This window comes from Gordionus sp. m RMFG-2023, chromosome 4 (genome assembly GCF_954871325.1).
Source record: "Gordionus sp. m RMFG-2023 chromosome 4, tfGorSpeb1-WG-v2, whole genome shotgun sequence".
Lineage (NCBI taxonomy): Eukaryota > Metazoa > Nematomorpha > Gordioida > Chordodea > Parachordodidae > Gordionus > Gordionus sp. m RMFG-2023.
The window spans coordinates 25,931,226-25,958,713 of NC_088778.1; the positions used below are offsets into that span (position 1 = coordinate 25,931,226).

General features: G+C 26.9%; 1 protein-coding gene across 1 annotated transcript; it reads left to right on the forward strand.

Moving 5' to 3' along the window:
- LOC135927989 (uncharacterized) lies at positions 1-27,488 on the forward strand. The gene is made up of 7 exons (XM_065464284.1): positions 1-119; positions 15,175-16,242; positions 22,779-22,868; positions 25,826-25,972; positions 26,122-26,380; positions 26,528-26,689; positions 26,855-27,488. The coding sequence occupies exons 2-7, from the start codon at positions 15,409-15,411 to the stop codon at positions 27,400-27,402; spliced, it is 2,040 nt and encodes a 679-aa protein (XP_065320356.1). The 5' UTR covers positions 1-119; positions 15,175-15,408; the 3' UTR covers positions 27,403-27,488.

Below are 27,488 nucleotides of genomic sequence, written 5' to 3' on the forward strand. Positions count from 1 at the left end.
ATTCGTTTAAAATTTTGCACGTGACTATTGCCATTGTGTTTATGATTCGACGCTTTCATATTCAAGTCGATTCTTTGTTCTTTTGTAATTAAAAAATTCACAATATCTCCTAAAATTAGGTATATTCTTATAGCATATAATATTTTTCTAAAAATTAAATAATAATTTACTATATTTTAGACTTAGCTTACTTTTACCTAAAGAAAAAGAATAGTTTTTATAATTTGGATTAAATTTTAACATTTACATGTATAATATTATAATCTAAGTTAAGCTTAAATAAAAACCTTTTCTCTTTTATAAAATTAATTTTATATATTATCATAAACAATAATAAAATAATATTAAGAAATTACATGAAAAAAAAAATTAGTTACCTATTTAAGGTTTAGAGAGATGTATATTTTATTTAAATATATTCACTATTAATCTAAACAAATTTAGTTACCTATTTAAGGTTTAGAGAGATGTATATTTTATTTAAATATATTAAATATTATTTTTTTTTATTTTGTATTAATAATAAAAAAATATTTATATTTATAAAAATCTTAATTTTTATTAAATTTATTTATTAGTAATTAATTTTAAGCTCCTCTTATTATAAAAATATATAATGATTTTAACATTTAGGAATAATTGATATGGCTATCAACACCATATTTTTTTTAACTTTTGTTGTCCTGAATATATTTTTTGGTTCGGTTTTTTGGAAAATTTTTATTTTGTTATATATAATTTTAAATTAATTTAATATAATATAAATTATAATTATGAAACTAAACAAGAATAATTTATTTTCTCTCTATATTTGATACTAAACATTGTAATATCTGCTATCTTCATGCCTTCATTGGATTTACTAACTTTTAAATTGTGAAAGACACCTCACTCACAACTAGGGTTGTCAAAAGGCCCAATTTGGATTGATTTTTAAAAACAACCCAATTAAGATTTTAGCCATAATAATAATTTTGTAAGCCTAATATTGCTCATACATTACAGGAAAGTTTTGACCTCAATTTTTCAAATCTTGAAGCACATAATATTATTTGTGTTAAAATCTTAATCGGTTTGATTTTTAAAATCAGAATTTTTAAAAGCCCTAATCACAACTCATATTTTATTTTTAGTGAATTAAAATAAAATATAAAGGTAAGTTTACAAGGAGTTAAAAACTTTATTATTTTATACTATCAAGTCAACAGGACTGCACTAAGACATTTAGCAGCCCATAATTTAAAAAAATTTAATAGCCCAAACCCCCAATTTACCTTAGCTTAAAAAAATATATAAAAACTTAGGTTTGTCATTTCAAAAATATGATACAATAAAACAATTTAAAATGAATTTTTTTATGCCATATATTACAAAATTACTAATAGTATATTTTACTGAATACGTAGTATTAAGCATAATTTATGTAATATTATATATTTTTCAAATTATAATTTGCTTTCAAATGCAAGGAAAGTCTAATTTCATACATCAGTGATGCTCTAATTACAAATGGATATCAGTCAATAATTTTAATTTTAATTGATAGTAGTGGCTAATGGTCAGAATGATAATCCTTAATAAATATTCCTTTTAATTTAATTTGCTATTTATGGTATCAGTTTCAGCTAATAAAAAATGTGACAAATGTATCTGATGTACATACCATAAATGGCAAACTATTCAAATATTAAATTATTCCCTACATAAATTTACAAATATTTTCTGTGGTCCTTACTTCTTGGTAAGCTTTTATTGATTTTATTTCTAAATCTTTCTAAATAATTTTTAAATGAAAAATGAACTAAATTTATGCAAAAAATTTTTATTCTGAAAAAAAAGATATTAAATAATGGCTGTTTAGCAATTATTTTATTATTTAAAATAAATAATTTTCTGAAACAGGGCATAAATTATTGTACTCACAAAATTATAAATCCTTTATTAAAAATAATTGTGGATTGAGTGTTTTTAATATTAATGTGTAAATCTAATTTATAAACATAATATTTTATTATTAATGGTGGCAAATGTTTTTATTCAATGCTTTTTTAAAAATTATACTGTATTAGTGCAAGCTAATTGAGCTTTTTCGTTTCATTATGCAAAACGCATATAATGCATTTCAAATGGTATCGTGCAATGGTCAGTGCATATTGGCATTTATAAAAACGCAAACTGGGTCTTTTTTTCGATAACGCTCAATTAGGTCGCGCTATTATAAATACATTGTTTTCGAAATGTGCTGGTCTGGCTTGATAAACCTTTATTCCTTGTAAATGGATCTAATGTCCTAATATTAACCTGAATTAATTGATAATGTTTCACTAGAGTAATACCACGTTTTATCGATAAAAAAAAGAGGGGGGGGGAATGCATTTTCGACCGATCCTTGTTAAAAATTTGTACGAAAAATAATAAATTTTATATTTAGAGAATCGCTAGCTTTTATATTACCTGAGATATTAAGTGAAAGGTGCAAAAAATCGGCATTTCTTTTAATAATTAGATTATAATTATTAAATATTAAATTTGGTATGCCTGACTAACTAAAAGGTTGATAAGGTATGAAAATTTTTTATTATTTTTTGTTATACGTGGCCAATATATATCCAATTTTAAATTAAATTTACAAAATCTAGAACTTTCAATTTTTACAATGTTTTTATTGTTTAATAACTGAATACTTAATGTCTTCTTTAATAATTTGCGCGGCAAATGAATACTTAGCAAAAATCATAGCAAATTATATGGCTGCTATATTTTAATGCTTTGAGGCAGGCCTTTTTTTAAACCACTTTGATAACATTTAAAGATGCAATTGTTGATTTATTTATTGGAAATGTCATGTGGATTGAAATTTTTTTTATATATAAAGTTGTCTAAGATAAATTTTATAAAAAAATAAAAATACTCTTGATATTACCCATAAATCGATTATCATGCCATTTAAATGTTATAAAACAGCTAAAAACGGCGTCGGTCGCATCGAAATCCATATTTTTTTAATAATAATAATTAATTAATAAACATTCTGCCATATTGTTATTTTTTTGCGCATTCTGTTTATAAAAGTGTGCGATAATCTCTTCAGAATCTGTTTTTAGTGAAGCTGGTGATATTGACAGTTACCATCGCCGCAGGCTGATTTCTGATAAATTGGTTATTTTGATATTTCTAAAAAGAAATCTTCGATATATTAATGTTAAATATTTATTTAAATTTCATAATATATTTGTTTATTACTTATTATATATTAGATTAATGTTGTTACTTATTATATAAAAGTGATTTAACAATAAAAATATTTTATATACTTTTAAAATTGCAATAGAATTGAATATAAACTATAATTGATCATTATACTATATTTAAATGACATAAGTTATGGTATAATTATATTATAGAAGTTATACTAATAAAAAGTATATTACAAATAAAAACCATTGGTATCTTTATAGAATACAAAATTAGATATGATATCGGATCGGTTATCGGCCGATATCAATTTTATATCTGGAATATCGGATCGGCCGGTATCGGTACACCCCTATATAATTTCATATCTGGAATATCGGATCGGCCTCCAAAAAGTGGTATCGGTACACCCCTATATAATTTCATTAATAATAAATTAATAAAAAGGAACTAAAATTTTCAAATTAGTTGTAATGTTTAAAAAAAACGAAAAAATTGGATAAAATATATTTTATATTATCTGTAACAAAAAAAAGGGATTTAAAAGTATCTAACGAGTCAGTCACGTTCAGCTGGTGTTGTTAAACGGCTCGATTAAGCCGATTTTTAAAACAACTGACTCAAAATTTAGCCGATAGTAAATTATCCAAGCTTGTATATTTTGGCCACAGATGACAGGAAGGTTTGGAGAGCTACCAGTGATTTCGAGGCTTAGCTATGATTTATCTGTTTTAAGAAAATCGGCTATATCGAACTGTTTAATAACATTACATACAACTATAGTTTTTTAAAACAACCCAATTAAGATTATAACCGAAATAATATTATATAGGCCTTGAGATTTTGCTTATATATGGCAAAAAGTTTTGGACATCTATTTGCCAAATGTCGAGGCTTATATAATTTCATTTTGGAAACGTTAACCAGCAATAATACTATTATTTAATTTCTTTCTATTAACTTGATTAAATGTAATTTATTGAAATATAATTTTTATATTAACTCAGGCAAAAGTCTTATAAAAACCCTAACTCATACCAACTGAAAACGGTTATTTTAGTCGGGTATGAGCTTTTTCTTTCACCATCTTCTTACTGCCAATAAGCGTTCAAACATAGAGTTAGTCTCTATGTGCGCGCAAGCGAGTGCAAAACCGGTTGATGATTCTTCTCATGCTTATTTTAACCCCTTAAAATTTTTACCTAGTTATTGATGGGCAGCGTAGCTCTGTGGTTTTTAACAACACAAAAGTGCATAAGCGCTTAGAGAATGACACTATCGAGTTAGATCAGTGTAAAAAGCGCTTAGAGAATGACACTATCGAGTTAGATCAGTGTAAAATTTGTGAATCAGCACAGCCCTACTAATCAGTTATTAAACACTAGAAAAAAACGTTGCAAAAATTGGAAGTCATATCTTTATTTAAATTAAGTTTAACAAAAAAATATTTTTGCTACCCCCCCCCCCCCCCATTTCTTCCTAATTATCAATCTTTTATTTAATCATATATACCAAATTTAAATATTCATATTGGTTTAATTTTTAAATAAAGTGGCGTTTTTTGGCCTTCAATCTATAATATCTCTGGGAAGTAAAAGCTAACGAGTTTAAATTTTGTTTAATGTGACCGAGAAGCGTGTGGTTTCTTATAGAATTACCTACTAGAGATCTGCAATGGACAGATTAGCATACAAGTACCCCCCCCCTCCTCCCATTATTTTTTTAAAATCTGCCAACCAGGGTTCCCATATCCATAATTTGGTTCGTGGATCGTTTTTGCCTCACTTTAAATTAAAACAAAAATCATTGTTTTCTTATACTTTGTGCTGGTTTTATACTACTGATAATTTACTGTGAATAAAAAAACACCCCGTTTTCTTCGCAAAAATAACAACCTTGTTTTTTGTTGTTTATCGCATCTTTATTTTATTTTATTTACTATAAAGAAAAATATAATATACCAACATTTTATAATTAATTCAAGCATGCATCATTATGTAAAGTATTCATGTGAATATTATATTTGATCCGCCAGAAATGGCGACATTATATAAAAAAAAGTATTTCGATACGGATATAAATTTATAAACAAATGCAAGATACTTTTTTAAAAAATCCAAAAAGATACAAAATATTTTAGAAATAAAATCAAAGGTATCTTAGATACAGATACTATGAAAAGTACCTTAAAAATGAAGTTATTGACTACAATTAGGTCTCTATTGAATACGAATAGTAAATTATTATATTTGTTTATTAAACGAATCTTTCTTGCTCAAGCATGGGCTTGAACCTGATAAGTTGGGGTTTTCTGAGCAATTGCGCCATTTTTAAAATATAACTATAAAATGGACACTATATATATTTTTTTGAATGCCTTATTGATAATCGCACCCACGCATCACTCTTATTTATTTTTTTTATAGCTTGCCTAAATCATTATTATTTACAAAATATCAATGTTGTTAATTATAAATTATTTATATTTTTATTGTGTTTAAAATTAAAGATATATATAAGACATGACTCTTTAAACACTTAAAAATTTTTTATTCATATTACAGCAAACTTATTTCATATTAGATAAATTATAAACGACATAATTATATGAAGAAATAAAAAGTGATTTATTAAAGGCTGTTTTTTTATTTTACGTATCTTTTAACATTGACACCAATCATTATCATTTCTAAATATTTGTGTCTAGTGTTGTTAAACGGCTCATTTTGAGCCGATTTTTAAAAACGGCTAAATCCATATTTTAGCTAGAAAAATATTACCTAAATCTCGAAATTTCGCTAATTGATGTCTAGACCTTTGTGCCATCTATGAGCAAAATCTTCAGACTTGCGTAATATTATTTTTGATAAAATATTGAGTTAGCCGTTTTTAAAAATCGGCTCAAATCGAGCCGTTTAACAACACTATTTGTGTCAATGGTTTAAAAGATATAAAAAAAAGAAGTTGTTTTTAAAACTAATATTTGAAAGACGGTTTTAAAGATATGCGGGATTCTGGCCTCGTCAAAAATTTGCCAGATTGGTTACTGATCCATGTTCAGTAATTTTAGAAATGAGGTACTTTCTCCCAGATGTTCGGTCCAAACCAAGATATAAAAATCAATACGAAAATCAGAATTATTTAAAGTTTATTATCGATCTCCCGAATTTGGTGATGCATCCCCCTTTTGAATTATTAAACTATCCAAAAATTAGTGATCAATATATTGATACCTAGATTGACTATTATATCATTTAAATATGTGCAATACAAATCAGTTGGTGGCACGTTGTTTCCCATGCAAACAACACAATTTACATTAAATATTAAATAAACGATATATTATAAGGAGAAACCAAAAATGGCGTTCACCGGCTGATTTGTATTCAATGGCATTTTAATTAATGAATGCTATTTGCCCAAACTATTGATCGAATAGAATGAGATGACTTAAATATTTTCGGTTTTGTGGAAAAAGGGGTCCTGCCCGAAAATATGATTGCCAGTTCTTTATTACTTTTATTTATACATATTTTTTTAAAGTTAATTTTGTATAAATATAAACCCGCCCTAATCAACCCCCCCTTCCGTAAAATATATCACCCGTCCATCCTTTTTAAAAGCCCGACGCCAGAAGGCTAATTAGCACTGATATGTACTACGGTTAAAATTTTATAACCTAATTTATGAGATTGTGCTAAGATTTCATCCATTGAAAAAGGTTGACAAAATCCATTCAACGAGGGATAAGAAAATGTAATAATGATGTCATATTTAAAGCGTAACGATTACTGCCAAACCCCTGATTCTTTTATTGAAATATTTCGCGAGCCAATATATTTTTAAACTAGGCCCTTTAATGAGGCGATTATATCGCGATTCAGCGCATAAATTTCCCGGGACAGTCAAGAATCGCTCAATGGCAGTGGCAGCTGAGAATACCCGAATATTCATTTTTTTTCATGCCTATCATTTCAAAAAACCCATCGTATAATATAAATCAGAGACCTGCAGAGATAGCATTTGCACGAGACCCGACCCGGCCGGGATTTTTTTTTTAAAAAAATTTTCAGGCCCTCCCCGGATTTTTTAAAAATATTATATTTATTTTTAATTTTTATAGCTAATAAAGACGATTTAACATATATGGTTTTAAAATATATGACACCCGGGTATTTTTTAAAAAAATTTTCAGGTCCGGCCCGGGTATATTATAAAAAAATTAAAATACGACCCGGGCCAGGTATAGGGCCGGGCCTGCAGGTCTGATATAAATTATGTTCTTTTATTAATATTTTACGAATGATATGTTATAATAAATCATTCAATCCAGAAATCACTACGAGTTTATTAAATTTAATAAGTAATTTAACTGACCTCATGTTTTATGTTGTTTTTTTAAAAAATATGTGTTTATTTCATTTTTATTTTCTCTTCATTTATTCGTATTATGAATTATGATATATTTTTTTTTTAACTTGTAAACTGTGCTTCTTATTTTCTAATCTATGAAATCTCTATTTTATAATCTACGAAAGCTTCATTTTTTTTATAGAAAAAAGTGAAAGAAATGAAATTATATCTGGAATAGCTTGAAGCAAATATTTTTTCAAAATTTAATTAAATTGAATCATCGAACCCTTTGTTTTTAATAATAATCATGCCACTCATCTTTAAGTTTTGAATCTCGTATTTAGTTTTTGCGCAGATGATCGATGAATTTACTATCTTCGCATACTATGGAAGTTTAATCGATAAACATATTTTACTACTATAGTAGATTGAGTAAACCCAAATCTAAGGTGGTAATTTTTCTTTATGGATATTTAAGTTTATACCCCCCTCCCTCCCTCAGCATAATAACCACTCATCTCGAGGATATTTTATTTGTGGAACGATAAACAAAACACATTTTAAAATGCTTATTTAAAAAATTTATTTACATAACTCGGGGTTTGTTTTTTTAAAGCTTAAAGTAGCTTTTTTTGCGAGCATTAACAAACATTTGTTACCGCGGGCTAAATGAAGGATCTTTATTGTTTCGAAACGTAGAACGGAACATTTGAGCGGAACAGGAGTGCCTAATAAAAGATCTGTATATATTTTGGCTTGATTTTATGATCACGTGTCTTATTACTTATGGTGGTCAAAGAATTTTAAGAAAACTTGCATATGAACTACATTAGATATCCGCCGGTGAAGATTTTTTATTTAAAAAAAAAGTTTTTCAGCCCTAGTAGTATTTATCTCGATCAGAAGAATGCCGAGATTATTTTAGCTGGACCGTTATTATCATATTCCGGTCCGAAAGCTTAGCCGAATTAGCTTTCGAACCGTACGGATCCTCATAACGCGGGTCAACGACATTATAATTACCTCAATAATTTATCGATGCGCAAGAAATTTTAAGTATTCATTTACTTTATAGAAAAGAAGAAGAAAAAATAATAATATGATAGTTTGAATCTGATTAATATGTCTGATTAAATTTTATTCGTGAGGAATTGATTGATCGATATAGAAATCATACTTGGACAACATGTATTTACGTCATAGCCTACCTTATTTTTTAAAAAAATTGTTTTTCTAAATTATACTAACACATTTGATAAGAAATAGATAGCTCTGAGGTATACAAAATTTTATTTAAAATTTAAAAAATATATAAATTTTTTTTATTATTATCACTGATACAAAAGGTAATTTTAATTTTGTAAAGGTAATAAATATATATATATTTTTTTAAAAGAAATCTAGCGTTACTTGTCAATTCCAGGGTTTAGGTCTAAGTTAGTGTTTATATTAGTGTTGTTAAACGGCTCATTTTGAGCCGATTTTTAAAAACGGCTAAATCCATATTTTAGCCAAAAAAATATTGGCTAAATCTCGAGATTTCGCTAATTTGTCTAGACCTTTGTACCATCTATGAGCAAAATCTTCAGGCTTGCGTAATATTATTTTGGATAAAAATTGAGTTAGCCGTTTTTAAAAATCGGCTCAAATCGAGCCGTTTAACAACACTAGCTTTATATACTATATATGATTTTGTATGATTTAATTGTAATTGATAAAAATTTTAATTAAAAAACACCCGTTCTTTGGTGAATATTTGCTACAAAATGACGCTATTTAATCATTCTTGTAAATTAATAAAAATTTAATTTTTTTAAAGAACACCGGTCCGGTTTTTACGTTATTTTCTATTTAAGCTCGTTCGTATTTCCAAAATTATTCTAATAGAAAATATAGTTCCTCATCCGCGAGTAGTTGTTAAACGGCTCGTTTTTTCTGGATATTTTAGTAAAATTTCGAGGCTTAGGCTCTATTTTCCTGGCTACGATATTGAGTTAGCCGCTTTTAAGAATCAGCTAAAATCGAGTAGTTTAACAACACTATCCGTGAGTTGAAATTTTTACGTTAAATACAATAATTTGAATTGAAAAACCTAAATATTACATCAGAACAATTTTTTCTTAAATTTAATTAATGTTTTTTAGGCATAAAAAAGTTTTTATCGGTCAAATTAAATGTTCAAATTGAAGCAATATTTAGTTTCTATTCGAATCAAATATTAATTACTATAATCTTTATTAGATAGCGCATTACAGATAAGTAATTCTAAATTAATTATTTGGAAGCTTTTTTTCGAAATTGTAATTTTAATGTTGATTTTAACAATCAAATTAATAAATGGCTAATGTGCTTAGCTGGTGTACCTTGCAACTAAATACACTTATTGTTTCATATGATATATAATTAAAAATTGTTGTTAATACATATATTTATTTTGAAAAGGAGAATTATTACTTTATATAAAAGTCAGAAGAAATACATTATGTGAGAAGAAAAGTGTGGAGGGTGTACCTTGCAACAAAATACTATTATTGTTTCAAAATATATATTATTTAGTTTTAATAACTACTTTTCAAATTACATTATGATAATTGATATATTTATCTTGAAAAGGAAAATTATTTTACTTTATATAAAAGTGAGAAATACATTAAGTTGGAAGTAAAGTGTGGAGCTGTATATTTCGTTTTTTTAAAAAAAAGTAATGACTAGAGATAGTCATTACTATCTTTAGTCAATTGGTTTTTATCAATAAATATACGCCTAAAGCTAGCAAACTATGGAATGGTTGAATTATTTTATATCAAAAAATATTTTGCAGCCGTCATTCAAAGTGTTTGATTCTGGATTAAGGAAATCTGGGGTGGGGCGCTGCTAACCATAATTCAAATCCCACGAAAATCAGTTTTTCTGAAACCAACTTCATAGAACAGGTTAAGATTTAAACGGTTAATTATAAAATTTGTTTATTTAGTAAATTGGTATAAATTGACTAATCGATTTGAGTATTCGACGAAGCTAATAATACGAATAGTACAATCATTTGATTCGTATTTTTTTGTAGATATACTTATGAACTAATGAATTGAATGGTGATCTATTTGCTAGGACATATTACCATATTATCATCAATATCTTTTGTGAATTAGTATTTTAGTTCTTGAATTTATATTTATAGAACTTTTAATCGCTTTTATTTACAGTTATTTTTAGTTTAAAACGTTATTTATCTTATTAAGCCTTTCTCTTTATTAAATATAAGCCTTCTTGGCTCAAATTGTAAATTATATAAATCTCCATTTCTATTCATTTATTTTAATTTTATGTTTTAATTAATTATAATGATAATAAGCAAACCTAATTTGCTTAATGTATGTTTGCTTGTATCAATAATATTGAGTGTATTTCAGAATGGACCTAAAAATTTTATATATATATTTATGGTGGAGTTCTAATACACCAAGTTCAATCACGAAACACCTATATTGGTGTTCTCTAGGATCCCACCTGTGTACTGATTGGGATTTTACAATAACAAACAACGCCATTCAAAGTTGAAGATATTTAAAAGGACTAATTTATTATTTCAGTAGGAATTTACATATTTGAAAGATATTATATTAATTAAGCTAGACCTATTCAAAAACAAATTCTACTAATAATGAATTATTCGTATTCGATTCTTTAACGAATCGAATAATTTACTCTTCTTAATTGTATTAATCGAATACGAATAGTAAATTATACGATTAAACTGAACTCGAATAATTTGTTATTCGATTTCCTATTCGTTTTTAAATATGTCTAAATTAACCATAGTTGGATCCTCTTATTCAGGCTAAAAACGCGCGTGCATCTTAGCGGATTTTCTTCTGCCACCATTTGTATATTGAGCCGAATAAGACGATATCATTTTTGATATTTCAAAAGATTTTCCAATTTGCGTGTAAATCATAGCGATTAGATATCATACGAAAACATGATTTCGCTGTATGTATGCCTGTCTTTTAACAGAAATTAATTGTATCATGTATGCTGGAGAGATAACACCACACCTTTTTGGGCTCAACATAAATGTAGATTTTTTTTATATTAAATATTTTCGACTTGCAATTAACTTTCGGTATTTTTATTTAGTTAATACATTATATTTTCAATTAATTATTTTGATAAAATATTACCTTTATTTTAAATCAAAACAAAGATTGATTTATTTAGGTTAATTCAATTTAGTTTTCATTTGTAAGAAAAAAATTTATTAACATAAAAACTTATATTATTTTTAATTTATTTTTTTTGATAAAATATAAATAGAACCGGTGGCTTCCATTTTAAAAGAATTGCAGCATTTCGTACACAATAAATAAAAATATCGGGTTGGAAAATCCAATTTTTTAATAAAAATTGTTGTCGCCTAAAGATCTTGACTTGTGTCATATTACTTCCCTTTGGGTTATGTTCAATATTTAAGATCTTGACTTGTGTCTTATTATTCTGCCTTTGGGTCAATGGATATATCGTGGATTTAATTCGGACTAAAAAGGTTTGTGTGTGGTTAAACAAAAATCGCAATCCAGAAGATGTGTTAATATTGGATATTTTCTTTTTTTTCTTAGAAAAATTTTTTAAAATTATTATTTCGTAAATACTTCTATCCGAAAAAAGTTTCCAGCATTTCCCTATTTCTACTTCTTAGATGAATACTCCATGCCAGGATTGAAATTGTTAATAAAAATTCTGGCTACGTCACCGCATCTTTAAACTTCGCTTTAATCTTCACTTAATCATCGCCATGAGGCAGATTTCTCTGTCCAGATCTGCAATCTCCTAGCTACAACTTCCATTTGGAGAACGATGATTTTTTTTTTGGAATTTTTATTAAAAAAAATGATCGTAAAAATACTTTGGGGTAATTTATTTAGGGAATTTTTTTTTCACCTTATTACCACAATAATTTAGAACATTATGTCCATCGGCCATTTTACTGGTTAGCGAGAAATATAATTTTTTTACATTTCGCGTTTTCGTTCAATCCAAATATATATATTTTTTTTTTAAAAAAAAACGCTATTTTTGCGAATCTAAATTTATTATTTTAAAAATATTCTCATTTTTTTTAAAGTGGTTGTTTAAGGGATGTCATCATCGTAATAAGAACGCCTGCACTTCTTTTCTCGTTACTTTGCAAAAAAAATTTCAACAAGTAACTCGATATTTGCTTAAAAATTTATAAAAATAATTTAAATTTTGGGTTAACCCTGAACTTAAACCTTATCACGATTTTTAAAACAAAGTATTTATTTTTTTTTAGTAATATAATTGAAAAGTTTAAATATTTTTGCTAGAAGAAAAAGTAGGCCCGGCATGATTGGCATTCGGGTCTGTCCTAATTTATAAAATAATATATTTTTTTTCGAATCAGACACCCAGTATTGTTGTACGGCTCGCCTTTTTAAATTGGCTAACTCAATATTTTAGAGCCAAAAAAAATATTACGCAAATCTGGAGATTTTGTTCGGAGCTTTAATTGAGAAATGGTTACGCAAACAATTTGTGACATTGCTAAACCATTCCTACTTTGTATTTTAACAGCTATTTAAATTACTAAATCTATAAAATAATATAGTAAATTGACAAAAAATTTAAAAAAGTTATATATGATATGTTCTAAATTACATATACACATCACCACAGATATAAAACAATTAAATTATAGAACGGTTGTTATAGAAATAGATAGCCATATAGTAGAGATATATTAGCTTGATTGATGCTGGGGAAAAAAAAATTAGATATCGATAGTAAAAAATGTATAATCGGAAAATTCGTAAAAAAAAATTCACGTGTCGGGTTTTTTTTTGTAAAAATTTTAACAGGTTGGGCAACATAGTACAAAATTTTTTAATGGACCGGGCTTTTCTAATCTGCATTAGCCAAATTCCAGAAAACCTATCTGGAATAATAAATATATTTCTTAAAAAAAGATTATTTGTTCCAACAGGAAATTGAAAATATGAACAGTATAATTGAATATTTAGAAGCTTCTTTGTATGATTTCTAACTGATTTATTTATATATTTTAAATTTTTTTAAAAATTGACCCGGCCCTAAATTTTTAAAGATTGGCCTGAATTTTTAAAAATCATTACAATTTTTAGGGCCAAACTTGTAGGTTTGTTTGTCCGATATTTGTTTGTATAATATTTTGACGTGGGAATTGATTTGGGATGACTCACTCTTCTACATTATTTCCATTTTCTGTTGTAGTTTTTTTTAAAAATATATTATTACATTTTGTTTACCTTATTTTAAAATGTCAGGCTACCGTATTTTAATTTTTATAAATATCTCATATGATATATAATATATGATAAACTATTTCATTTACAAGTCATAAATAATATGTTACATAATAATGCGTACAGATTGAGCGTTTGTGTTTTGGCGTACTTTTTTTTATAAAAAAACGCAACGCATCCATCTCATGTTTAAATCACTAAAATAATAAATAAAAACTTTATTTAAAAATATAAATACAAGAAAATCTACAATAAAAGTATGTTTTCAAATAATTTATTCAATTATGATATTAAATATATCTAGGGCTGTTTCAGCATTTTGTACATTATTCAAATTTTTCATCATCAGTGAGTATTTTAACATTTCTAATTTAAAGAGCTATTGATACGGTATACTAAATCCATCTAGCCCTCCTTCCAATGATAATATAAATCATCTAGACAAAATATAAATTTTTTAAACCTAAATTTACCTGTTTGGAGATGTCTTATTTATAAGAGCCAAAAATTGTTCATCTAATTTTTGGTTCTGGGCTATAAACTATTTTAATGCTCTCAACAGTATTATACTCATTTATACCCAGATTCAATAATGGTTAATTATCCCATCACTATCATATACTTTTTATGATATGAATATGGCTGACTACAGAGCATTTCGTTATTCCAAATAGTTGAGAAATTTTTTAGTAATTGCGTCATCCCATGCCCTAAATCTAAATATACCAATTAACATAAAATAAATCCCATAATTTATAAGTAATCTTATATTTTAGAAGTAGTATGCAATTCAAAATTTAAACTTTTATGTAATGAATTAAAGCAAACCAGTTTGCATTTTTTAAAATGTATGTAGCCATGTGAAATGCATTATTTACTTTTGAAACGCTCTTGTGCACACTATAAGGCTGTGTCCAAAATATCGGAAAATTCGATTCGCAATCTTTGAAACTTTTTCAAAAATGAAGAAATGACTTTTTTTTTAAATATAAAAATAAATGCCTAATATATAATTATAGAAAATTTCAAAACTTTGTCGAATCATTTGAAAAAAAAATTGGACATACCCTCATATTAATTATGATAAACTACAGTGTTGTGATGATTTAATGAAACAAAATAACAAGGAATAATAAAAGAAATTTCAATAATGATTTGTCTATATTTTAATTATTTTTGCAAAGATTATAATTTTATATGAATGGGTTTTAATTTAATCGTCAATATGTTTCGTTAAATCATCACAACACTGTATTTCATTTTTTACAATAAACAATATTTTACATAAATATAATATCAATAACATTTATTTATTTATATTTATAAGTATTAAAAAAACAAGGAAATTATTCCACATGCAAATTTTAAGAAACAAGGTGGGTGACCATGCACATATTTATTATCTAGTACCATTACATTACATGATATAAAAAAAATTCCGTCATGTTTCTTTTTATCTTCACATCAATCTGCTCGCAATATTTTTTTATCAACCAGATAAGGCGATTTAAACGCTTAACTTATTCTTCATTATTCGGACCTGCGGGTTGGCGATGATACAATGCCCCAAGGTGGTTTCATAACCTCCGATCGCTTTAGTAACCCGCCTGAGTATCCCGAAATAGTATCAGACATTTTTCTGACTAGCGAAAACCCTTTGCATATCGAATCCACTGAGTATTCAACGTTGGAAGAGGAACGCATCCCTCTCATAGAATCTCCTCAAATGACCAAACAATCAAACGACAGGCATTGCCTACTACCGCCTAACCCTAGTCCCCCTCTTATCGTTCCACCCCTCGCATCGACCGCTGCATCCACCCCCATCGAAAATCCGGCCACAAAATCATTAAACTCTTCACTGGATCACATACATTCCTTACCATTTTTCGACCCCACGACTAACTCTCTCATGAATATTCCAAATTTACCGTTTAACCCTAACGGGCCCATCAACGTTCCCGCGATGAACCCTCCAGCTCATCATCTCTCGGCCCGTCTTTTATATGCTCCGCCAAGTCCGGGCAGCTCGGTACACTTTTACATCGGAACCAACCCCCACGGCAGTCTGGCCAGTATGGTGACCGTTAATGGACAATATCCGCCCAACTACGCCAGCTATATGAACTACGCTCCTTTTTATTTTCAGCCCGTGCTGCTCAAAGACCGTTATCCGCATTATTACAGGCAGCATTTCGGCAGCAAATTTGGCTCCGACGACGGGTACCTCTCCAAAGACGGTAAAGACGCCAATAATGGTCTTTCCTTCGTGGTTTCGGAGTCAGGCGGCCTTGTGCTTTGCAGGATTTGTCAAACCCCGGGAACCGAAAGAAGTCTCATATCACCTTGTAAATGTGCGGGATCGGTGCGCTATGTCCATAAATACTGTTTAACGGTTAGACGATTTCCTTTTTTAAAATTAGATAATAAATAGATAAAAACATATGCTTTTTTTTACATTATATAATATCGTTTATTTAAATGATCAAAATTTGACGATTTCACAATTTTTTAAATTAATCCCTTTAAAATAAATTATTATCCTAGGAGAAAGCCTACGAGTTTTCGATATCGAGTTAAATAATCTCATCATTTTCCAACCTATTTATAGTCATTTTACAAATTTTATATGATGAGGGATATGTGGCATGGGGCTCGGATCTTCACTTGAATCATATTAATTTCAAGTCGCTAAGAAATTTAATTTGATTATTTTTAATATTATATTATTTTTTTTGAAAAAAATTTTAGATTTTTAATTATTTATTGTTTGTTATTATATCATAACTGGTTTCTAAAGGGGGGTCCAGCATATTAAATGTGAAAAAATTGATTTCAATCATTTAAAAGTCACTAATTTAATTAAAATTAATCCTTCGATACTCAGGTGGGGCTTATGTATGACACCTTAGGCATAGTCTGTTCTTTCATATTCAATAATTTTTAATTTTTTTTTCTTTTAGGTGTAGGATTATTCATTTTTTTTTATTCACAAATGTACTGCTTTCATTTTCTTTATTATCTTGATCAAGCTAATATATAATTTTTGCCAGATTTTTGTTGGGTGAGAGCACATAATTTGTTGAATTTGGCTTTTACAGTTTCAAATTTCTTCTTCCACTTGATCATAATTTATAAGAATCTTAAAATTGTTATCTAAGAACAGTTATTTATATATAAAATTAATATATTTTAATAGGCTGCATTATATCTTAATTTGATTGTTGCCCTGCTCTAAATGATATAAATATTTGCCCAAATATACATATATTGATTCCTGTGATGATACTATAATATCTTTACATTATATTTCAATTATTTTGGATTTATTGATAATAATGAAAATTAAGAAAATACGCGATACGTGATATATAGCGCATATGCCCTCTGACGTTGAATTAACAACAGAGCTACGCTAAGTTTTCATTTCCATCTAATTGGAACATAAGTTAATTGGGGTACAAAGTTGGAGCCCTCTACACGTTTGTGGGCAAGCCGCACGTACTTGTACGCGCAACATTTCTAAAAATGTTACAGAAATCAATAGGCTTTAAAAAAAAGAGCGGGGCAGTAAAAAGAGCCTATGCCCAAGAGCTGCAGTATAAGTTAATTACTTTAAAGGTGGGTTGTGGCTGATTTTAAATTTAAGTTTTTTAGTGAAAACAGTACATTTACGAATAAAAAAAATGAATATTCCTACACCTAAAAGAAAAAAATTAAAAATAATTTATTATAAAAGAACAGATATCTTAAAGGGTTCTTATATATTATAATAGATATCAGAGACCTGCAGAGGCACCATTTGCACGGCCCGGCCCGGTTTTAAATTTTTTAGGCCCGGCCTGGATAATTTTTAAAAAATTTTTTTACGGCCCGGCCCGGATTTAAAGATTTAAGGCCCGGCCCGGATAAATTTTAAAAAAATTTTTTACGGCCCGGCCCGGATTTAAAAATTAAAGGCCCGGCCCGGATATTTTTTTAAAAAAAATTTCAGGCCCGGCTCGGAATTTTTTAAAATTATATTCGACCTGGTATATACAAAAATTCACCTATGAGATTTTTTTATTTAAAAGCGTAGAAAATTTAAGAAATATATTGCATGGGAAAAAATGTTTTAAGAGGGAAAATCTCTACCATATTTTTCAGTGAGTATTATCGCTTATTATTTAAAAAATACATGAAAAAAGCTAATATTTTGAGAATATTATATTGAATTTATAAAAATTATAAAACTGTTATTTATAAAAATGGATATTTTGAGCATATATTATATTTTTTGCATTTATAAAAATAAAACTAATATTCATAAAAATGGTATATTTTGAGCATATACTATATTTTTTCATTTATAAAAATAAAACTAATATTCATAAAAATGGTATATTTTGAGCATATACTATATTTTATATTGCATTTAAAAAAAATAAAACTAATATTTAATTTATAAAAATGGAAAATATTTTGAGAATATTATGTATTTTATTTAATTTACTATTTAATTTATAAAATAAAAATAAATCGCTATTTAAAAAAATGCATGTATAATAAATAGTATTTTGAAAAATCTAATTGCACAATATTAATATAATTTATTTTATAATTTTTAAATATTTTATATTACATTTATAGGTTGGTTTTTCAGGTGTAAAAATAAATTATTAATTTTCATGGATTTACCATCACATTTATGTCTTTTTAGATGTGATGTACCATGTTTATAATTATAAGATAATATACTTGAACAATTCTTACATTGTACGTAGCCAATGTTTTTTTTATTTTCATCTATGATGATGTTAAATTTAGCCCATATTTCAGATTTTAAATTATTATTTGTATTTCTAAAAGAATAAATATTATTTTTAATTTTATTAATTATTTCATTAGTATTTTGTGCCATGATATTCCTTTATTTGATTGTTTTGGTAAATATTCTAAAAATTTAGATATGAATTATAAAAAATATATTATTAATACTTGAATATTGAGGCTTATTTAAGATATTCCTTTATTTGATTGTTTTGGTAAAATATGTTGTAAAAATTTAGATATGAATTATAAAAAAATATATTAATACTTTGAATAAATTTGCAGGAAATTAATAATTAGATCGATCTGTGGGTGTTAGGTGTGTTAACCATCACCCAATATTATATTAATCATAACTATAATATAATATAATCTTATAACCATTAACTCATAATGTAAAAATTTTTATAAAAAATATTAAGGTCCGGCCCGGCCCGGATTTAACAATCTTAGGCCCGGCCCGTATATATTTTAAAATTTTTTTAGGCCCGGCCCGGATATATTTAAAAAATTTTTTTAGGCCCGGCCCGGGTATATTTAAACGGGCCGGGCTTAGGGCCGGGCCTGCAGGTCTCTGATAATAATATCTACTTTTCTTTAGAATGTCTCTTTTTAAAAAACAATATAATAATCTCATTGTTTATAAAGTTAGGAACTTAAAAATCCTTAGCGAGAAGAATGTAATAAATTATATTTGAATTCAAATAGCATATATCGATCAGATAAGAAATTTTAATTTCGATCAATATTCTTGATATTTATTGTGAAAACCGGATTAGAAAATTTATTAGGTAATAAATAAAAATGTGAATTATATCATAGAAAAATATATAATTGGTAAAAATACAAATACTTTTTATATTTGCATTTTTGCTATTTATTTGAATATCTTACAAATAGTATTTAAAGCTTTAGACTATGTCCTAAATTCAAAAAAGGACTACTCAAAAGTTTTACGAATTGTACGTATCCGAAATCTTCCATTAAACTTTCACTTATCATATCACTATTTACATACATAACAAACAAATAAATCATTGTTATTCGTACACTGAGTACTGTATTTTATTATTTTAAATATGGCCGGGCCTGAAATTTTTTTAAAAAAAAATATCCCGGTCGGGCCGTATATTTTTAAACCAAATATCTGAAATCGCCATTAAATCAAAAATAAATATAATATATTTAAAAAAATCCGGGCCGGGCCCGAAATTGTTTAAAAAAAAGCCTGTCGGGTCAGGCTTGAAAATATAAAACCCGGGCCGGGCCGTGCAAATGGTACCTATGCAGATCTCTGATTTAAATTATATATATTTTTAAGTTTTTATTAAAATTTTAGGAAAATAATATTATCTTTCTATATAAAATTTTTTTTATTATGGTAAGAAAGCTTTTTTTAAAAAAAATTTGAATCTTAAATACAATTCTTTTTCAGGTTTCCAACTGTTAATTAGCTACGTTTACTATTAGTTCTTATATTTATTTACATCATACAAAGTAATAACTGAAATACAATTATATATTTACATACATCGTTTTGTAGATTTAATTAAACATTTACATATTTTTTAATTCGTTTTGTAAATAAAATTATTTTATAAAAATTGACAGGAATATACAGTAATATTATGATTTGTTGTAACACATTTCCATAATGTGAAAAAACATTATTATATAGTTATATAACTTTCTATAATTATTTTGGTATAATTTTTTTTAAAATATTTTTGATATAATTTTTAAAAAAATTTTTTAATAATAAAAGCTTAACTTTAATGAAGAACTAAAGTCAAAGTTATGAATTGAATATAGTTTTTTTATGTTTTGGACACAAATTTAGGTGGGAAAAATGAGAAAAATAATAAAAAAATTTCAAGATTTTTACAATAACTTTCTTTTAAAAATATGTACATTATAAATTTTTTTATTTACTTTTGGTTATCTAAAGAATGGAAATCAGGATAATAAATTTGAATAATTTCTAAATAAACACGAGTGAAAATTGGAATTTAGGGTTTTTAGATAATTCTTATTTGTTTAGATTTATATATTTATTCTATGTAAATAAAATATTACTCAATACAAATTAATTAAAAATTTAATCATTTAAAGGAATGCATCGAATTCCATCTTCAATGAACTTTGTGGTGTGAGAATAAAAATTTGAAAAATTGTATGTAAAATAAATAACTATTCAAAATACTCGTAACAATTGCAATGACTTCTATTCTGTTAATGCATTTAGAAGAATTCGATCGGTATGATTTTTAATAGCTCCGAAAAAAATTTCGATCGGATTTAATTGTGGTGAATAGGGTGTTAAAAATATGATATTTGGATAATTTTCACAAATTATCCTCGCTTATCCATTATCAAAGAATTTGATAATAAAATTTACATAATTCATCGAATTTCCACTTATTCCTATTGTGCATAGGAATTATATATTTTTCCCCTTGGAGGAAGGTAACTTAACAGATGGTCTTTTTCTCAAGGGTGGCCATTAATTTGCAAACATTTATAAATTTTGAGGTTATTTTTTAAAATGAGGCTTTATTAAAAATATATTGGTAGATAAATTTTTTTTTCTTAATATTACCTTAAAGCTAATATCTTCTAAGCCTCAATATTTATAATCTATCTATTTATATACATCCCATTTAGATTCATTTCTTGTTATAATTTAAAATATATAAATTAATTACTTACTAGTATTTTGGTAAAATTTTCACAAGTATTTAAATTTTAAGCTAAATTTTATTATAGCGTGTTATTTTTTCAAAAATTAATAAATTTATTTATATTTTTGATATTTAGGACACAGCCTAATATAAAGAAGAAGAAAAAGAATTTTTTAAAAATTTCCATTTTAAAAAATAAATTTTAAATTTTGAAAAGGTCTTGATTTTATTATCGACTAATTTTTTTTATGCGCATATTTAGAGTTGAGTTATTTTGGCATAATAAAAATCGATGATTTAAATCAATTTTTATTTTTGCTTTTTTAAATAATTATTAGCTTTTGTTTTCAAATAAAAACATTTTTATTTCAATATATATTTGTCACTTATAAGTTTTAATTAATTACTATATTTTCTTCTTCATGAAAAGATTTTATGTTGTGTTAAATTAACCCCGAGATTATTTTATTTTGGTATTAAAAACTTATAAAATCCATTTGTTTTAAAATTTAAGGAGATATAAAAGTAACCTATAAAATTATTTTGTCTTTGTTTAATTAATATTAATTCAATATTTTGTTGATTTCTAAGATTAATTCAGATGCAGTTTATAAATATTAATTTTAATATAATATAATATAAATTTTTGTAATTTTACTATAAATTATATATTCAGATTAAAATTATTATAAATAGTAAAATATTGATAAACACATGATATTATTGCTAGTTTAAGAAAGATTTATTCATAAATTCCGCAGGGAAAACCGATATTTCTTTGATTAAATGACTGCTTGTTTGATTAATAAACTCCATATTTTTATATTTTGCTCATATTAAACTTAATTTAAATAAAATAATAATGATTTAAATCAAATAAATTGATTTTTATATAAAAGTTCAGAAAATTTTAGCATAAATAATTATAATCGACTTTGATACATTATAAATTGAAATAAAAATATATTCAGTTTAAAGTCTGGTTGACACATTCCTCCTGATCATATACTCCCCCACACCTAGTTCACGACAAAATTGTATATTCACAAGACGGGACTCATACCTGCTGGAATATATTTCCTTTTAAAATAAGATTTTTTAAATATAAAAATTAAATTAATTACTCATTGTAAATTATTTTGAAATCGAAAGATTTCGTGACTCCATATTATCTACATAGTAATTTATATATCCTTTACCACAGCGATTTGCTTAACTATGATCAAAAAGTCATCCACTTTTCTGACAGGTCCATTTAACCGTTGTAAATTAAAATTATAGCTTAAATATTGTTTATTGTTAAATATTACTGAAAACCTGCATAATTCGTATTAACAATGATGTCGTTCATTTTAACCGAAATAAACTAAAATACGATCAACCCTCTCCCTCCATCACATCTTTATGTTATAATTGAATTTTTTTTAAATATCGATTATAGAAATGGTTGGAGATCAATCCTAACAGAAACCGGAAATCTCAGATTTGCGAATTGTGTCAATACACTTACCACCGGAAGAAGAAATTTAAAGTTCGTTTTAAGTTTTTTTAATAGATAGTATAAATATCTTTTCTTAGCAAAGACAAAAAACTTCGAGCTATAGCAAAATTTTGACAACATTTAAAAAAAAAGAATAGAAATGAGACAGAATAAAACACTACAATTACGATGATTTTCACTTAGTTAGTGTTTGTGTCCTCAGGAATTGGGGAGACAAATTAAAAAAGAAACCTGGATTTTCTTTCTCTAAATTTCTAGGAACTGCTGACCTTTTTAAATTTTTTTATTAAATCCGAATCAGAACTTTAGCAAAAGTGCTACTAATTTATATACGTATACTCTTCAAAAATTTTGCATAATTCATTTGGAGGAAGGTGTGGGGGGGGGGGTTATTTAGTGTTCCGCTTATTTATTGCGTCATTGTCTATTAATAGATTTTGGAATAATTGTAATCTAGAACCGTCTTTAAGAAAAATATTCGAAGCATATTTTTAACAGTACTAAGATAGGAATTTTATTTCACATATGGTTTTACAAATGAATAGAACCTTAGAGCACCACTCCCAGGTTACTAAAAAAATTTTGAAGTATATTTGAAGCTACTAACACATTTATTAGCATTTAGAATATGAAAAAATGCCAATTTAACCTCTTAACTTTATTTTTATGTACTTTCCCATATCACTGAAACATATGTGTCTTTGACAAAAAGACATTGGACAAAGCATTTAAAGTTTTTACCTAAAATTGGGGTATATTATCCTGAGTATTTTTGTCCAGGGTACTTTTGTCTCCTGAATCTAAAAAAAGCCAGTTATGCTTCTGTTCTCGCCATTTTTCATAAAATAATGCTTCTATTCTAACCAATTTTCATAAAAAAATAACGAGGTTATTGCTGCTATTTTGTTTTTATAATATTTAATAATTATATTCTTCATTCTTTTTTGTCAATAAATTCCCTTATTTTGAAATCTATCCAAAATTAAATTTATATAAAATATACGTGATATTTATATCGTAACAAATAATTTTTTAAAAAAATAATAAAATTTTTTAAAAAAATAATAAAATTTTTTAAAAAAATAACAAAATTTTTTTTTGAGAACAAACGCGACGCACAATAACTCTCAAAATATAAGGAAATATTTTCGAAAATTATTTTAATTTTTTTAAAAATAAATTATTTTTATTGCATCTCATGTCACGGTATACAGTGTGTCGCAAGGGAAGTGCTAAAAAATTGATCAGATGTCAACACGCCAGCAAAACTTAAGTTCAAAACAATTTGTAAATTCGTTATTTTAAATGTATCTGTTTCGAATACATTTAATAATTTGTATGGAGGACTATTTTAGAGTTTATATATATCATTATCGATTTCGATACCTTTTAAAGAATATCGTTAATAATTCTGTTCATTTTTTTTATAATAATGAATTAGATCATTATAAAATTTATAGTTTTATTCTTTAAGGAACGTAGGGTACCATAAATTGTTATTTGATCTTTTTCAACACTCGCAATGTCATTTAGTATATCTTTCTGAATGATGGATTTGGCTCTAAATATACATAAAACTATAAAATAAATTTAATATTTTAACTGTATTCATAATTTAAAAACATAATTTATTTGTAATTAAGTTTTTTAATAGCTATAATAAAAAAAAAAGATTTAACAAACCAAGTGAGCATAAGCAATATTTTACCATGCTTGTATATAATTATTCTTTGTTCGTCTCTCCTGTATACAAAACACAGAAGATCCTAGTTGCTGTTAGCACTAATATTAAATTGGAGCGGACTGTATCACAACTCTAGCTGAATTAATAAAATATTATCATGGGTGGTTTCCAATCATGTATGCATAGCATTAGCGGTCTTACTCTTAAAACACTCTAGGTTGAATCAAAAAAACAACAGCTATATATGTCCACTGTGCTGCTCATTTGCTCAACTTGGCAATATCTAATTCATGTTTTTTACCATTGATATCAAATTGCTTAGGTATAATTTTATTTATTTTAATTAAATTTTTTATATTTATATCAGGCAAATATTTAGCATCTATGATGTTTAGATACCCCAAGCGACAAAAATATTTGAAACAATTATATACTCCTTGCCCAACAAGGAGAAAGAAATTGCAAAATGCTTGTTCAACGAGGAGTCTTCATCATCAAGCAGTAACAGCTTTTATGGAGTTAGAATAGCCTATTATTAACTTGCTGAAATATCACAATGTCCTGAAAGAGATATTTCCCCAGAAGCAAGCAAATTATTGGATTCAATAAATTTTTTTTCCTCATTAGAATGTATTAATAAATTATTTAATTATACACTCATTTTATGTAATACTTTTCAAAAACATGACATTGATTTGATTGAGACGATGATAGTAGCGGAGAGCATATTAGAACTCAAGGAAATTAGGGCTATTGTTGAAGAATTTCGTATTTTATGTTATTGTTGAGTCAAAAGTATAGCATGAATGAACGGTTTTTAATTCATCAGGCAGCACTTATCAATCTGTAGATATTACTTCCACAAAAACTATCCCACCTTTTTCAGATGGTGATAGAAAAAAATATTTGTCAGATTTTTTTTATCATGAATATGTTAAAGTATCTTATGATGCCTTATTAGCTGATTGCCAACTATAGTAATTTTAATTATTTTGTATATATTTTTTTTTATGTAAATGATGATTATTATTGCTCAATAATAAATATAAAATTGTTTATTATCTTGAAGAGCTTATAATTTTTTTTTGAAAATATCATTTTTTTTTCAAACAGTCCAATAAAAAAAATCTGGACGGACTCGAATTATTAGAAAAATTCTCGGATCGGATTGGTCACGAAAAAAATTTTTCTGACTTGAAAAAATAATTTCGATGCATGGCTTATTTACTATTATAATCGATTATGAGAGCATCACCGCTGGAATTATAATAAAGTTTTATATATTTTTCAATACTTTTTTTAGTTCAAGGACTGGAAATGGCCACAGTGCTCTACTCGCGACAAACTATTCCATCTTTTATTTGTGATATCCGTCATAGTTATGATCGGTTGTGCCACCGCATTTATCATTTGCTTCAAAAAGGACAAGGGCTTAAGGAAAAACGAAGAGGTTTTTTTTAAAAAAAAAATTACAAATTCTTACAATTATTCCTTTCTTATATTATTTGATTAATTCCAATTTTATTTAACTTTTCTTTATTACAACCTCTTATTTTGAAAAAAAAGATATATAACTCACTTTTACACTCCCAAAAAAAGCTCGAACTAAACGAGGGAGAGATAGTCACCCTATCTTGCGGCGTCCTATTTTTCTTGTCCTTTTTCATGGGCATGTACGCCGAAATTAAGGCACGTAACCCGATATACAAAATCTGTTCTCAGACTCTGAGCCTTAATCAAAGTTGGATCATCGATGATTACTACGGCGATTTTAACCACAAAAATCCTTTGAGTCGTCCGCTTAATGATAGAGGGGGCGGTTATTACGACGAGAATGGCATGGATAGAAGGGACGATGGTAAACTTTTATGATTTGTAAAGATGTGCGTAACAAAATTTGGCATATTTTACAGTTTAGCCCCGGGTTTCAAAAAATTGATTTTAATCGGGTCGTGTTTGCTAGTTTTCTAATGATTTTTTTATAGACGTTTTTTTAAAATTTTAGGATTTAGGTCCAACAATGGCGCTGTCGAAGGAAACAAGAGAGATCGAGGGGGAACTAAGAGGCTTTTTTCGACCCTATTTAAATCTGGAGTTAATTCCGCTAGCGTACGCAGACCTAATCCTAGACGACTAACTAATAGGCGGAAAACGGAGGGGGAGACCAGTAATGAATATTACTTATTAAATTCTTATTTCTTTTATATAATCTACTTATATCCTTTTTGATTGCGTAATTTTGTGCTAAAAATTAAAAAACAAATTTTATAGGTTCTCTTTTCTTTAATTTTATGCAATTTTAAGTATCATTTTTATTTATTTTATTTGTAAGCACCCTTACCTTCCACCCCAGACTCCCTTTTTAACCAAAATTTGATTATCCCCAATAACCTTGTAAGTATATCGTCAAATATCAACCCAAGCTCTAGGGTAGATATCCTACCCACCATCAAAGAAATCATAATTTCTTCAGCTTCTGCCCAAACAACCATTTTAAACCAATGCGTCACAAATTCTACCCCAAACCTAAATAGGAATAACAATGTACAAAATAATGATACCTCAAATATTTCCAATGTCCATTGTCCATCCTCGCAACATCTTCCATTTATAATATGTACCGATCACTCAAATCAGAACGTTAATTCGGCCAGTAACCAACCTACGTTGATTGGCCCTTATACCAACATATCGAGGCCCAGGCACAGGACTATTAGTGAAGATCAGGCCATGTTTTATTCTGACTCCGGGCTAGCCCACGTTAAAAGGCATTTTTCGTTACCCGTTAATAACTATTATCCACCCTTACCCCCGCCCTTTACTTTTCTTGCACGTAATTTAGATAAGGATCAAATATCGAAAGCGGTAGGGAATCGTTAATATATAAATTTTATAATATTACAAAAAATACCATCTTGGACACCTGCACTAAACGATGTTCGCACCTAAATTTTATTATCATAAAA

Coding starts and splice junctions, on each gene's coding strand:
- LOC135927989 (XM_065464284.1), top strand. CDS start 15,409: ATGCCCCAAGGTGGTTTCATAACCTCCGATCGCTTTAGTAACCCGCCT. Junction 22,869..25,825: donor ACCGGAAGAAGAAATTTAAA/GTTCGTTTTAAG, acceptor TACTTTTTTTAG/TTCAAGGACTGGAAATGGCC. Junction 26,381..26,527: donor CATGGATAGAAGGGACGATG/GTAAACTTTTAT, acceptor TTAAAATTTTAG/GATTTAGGTCCAACAATGGC.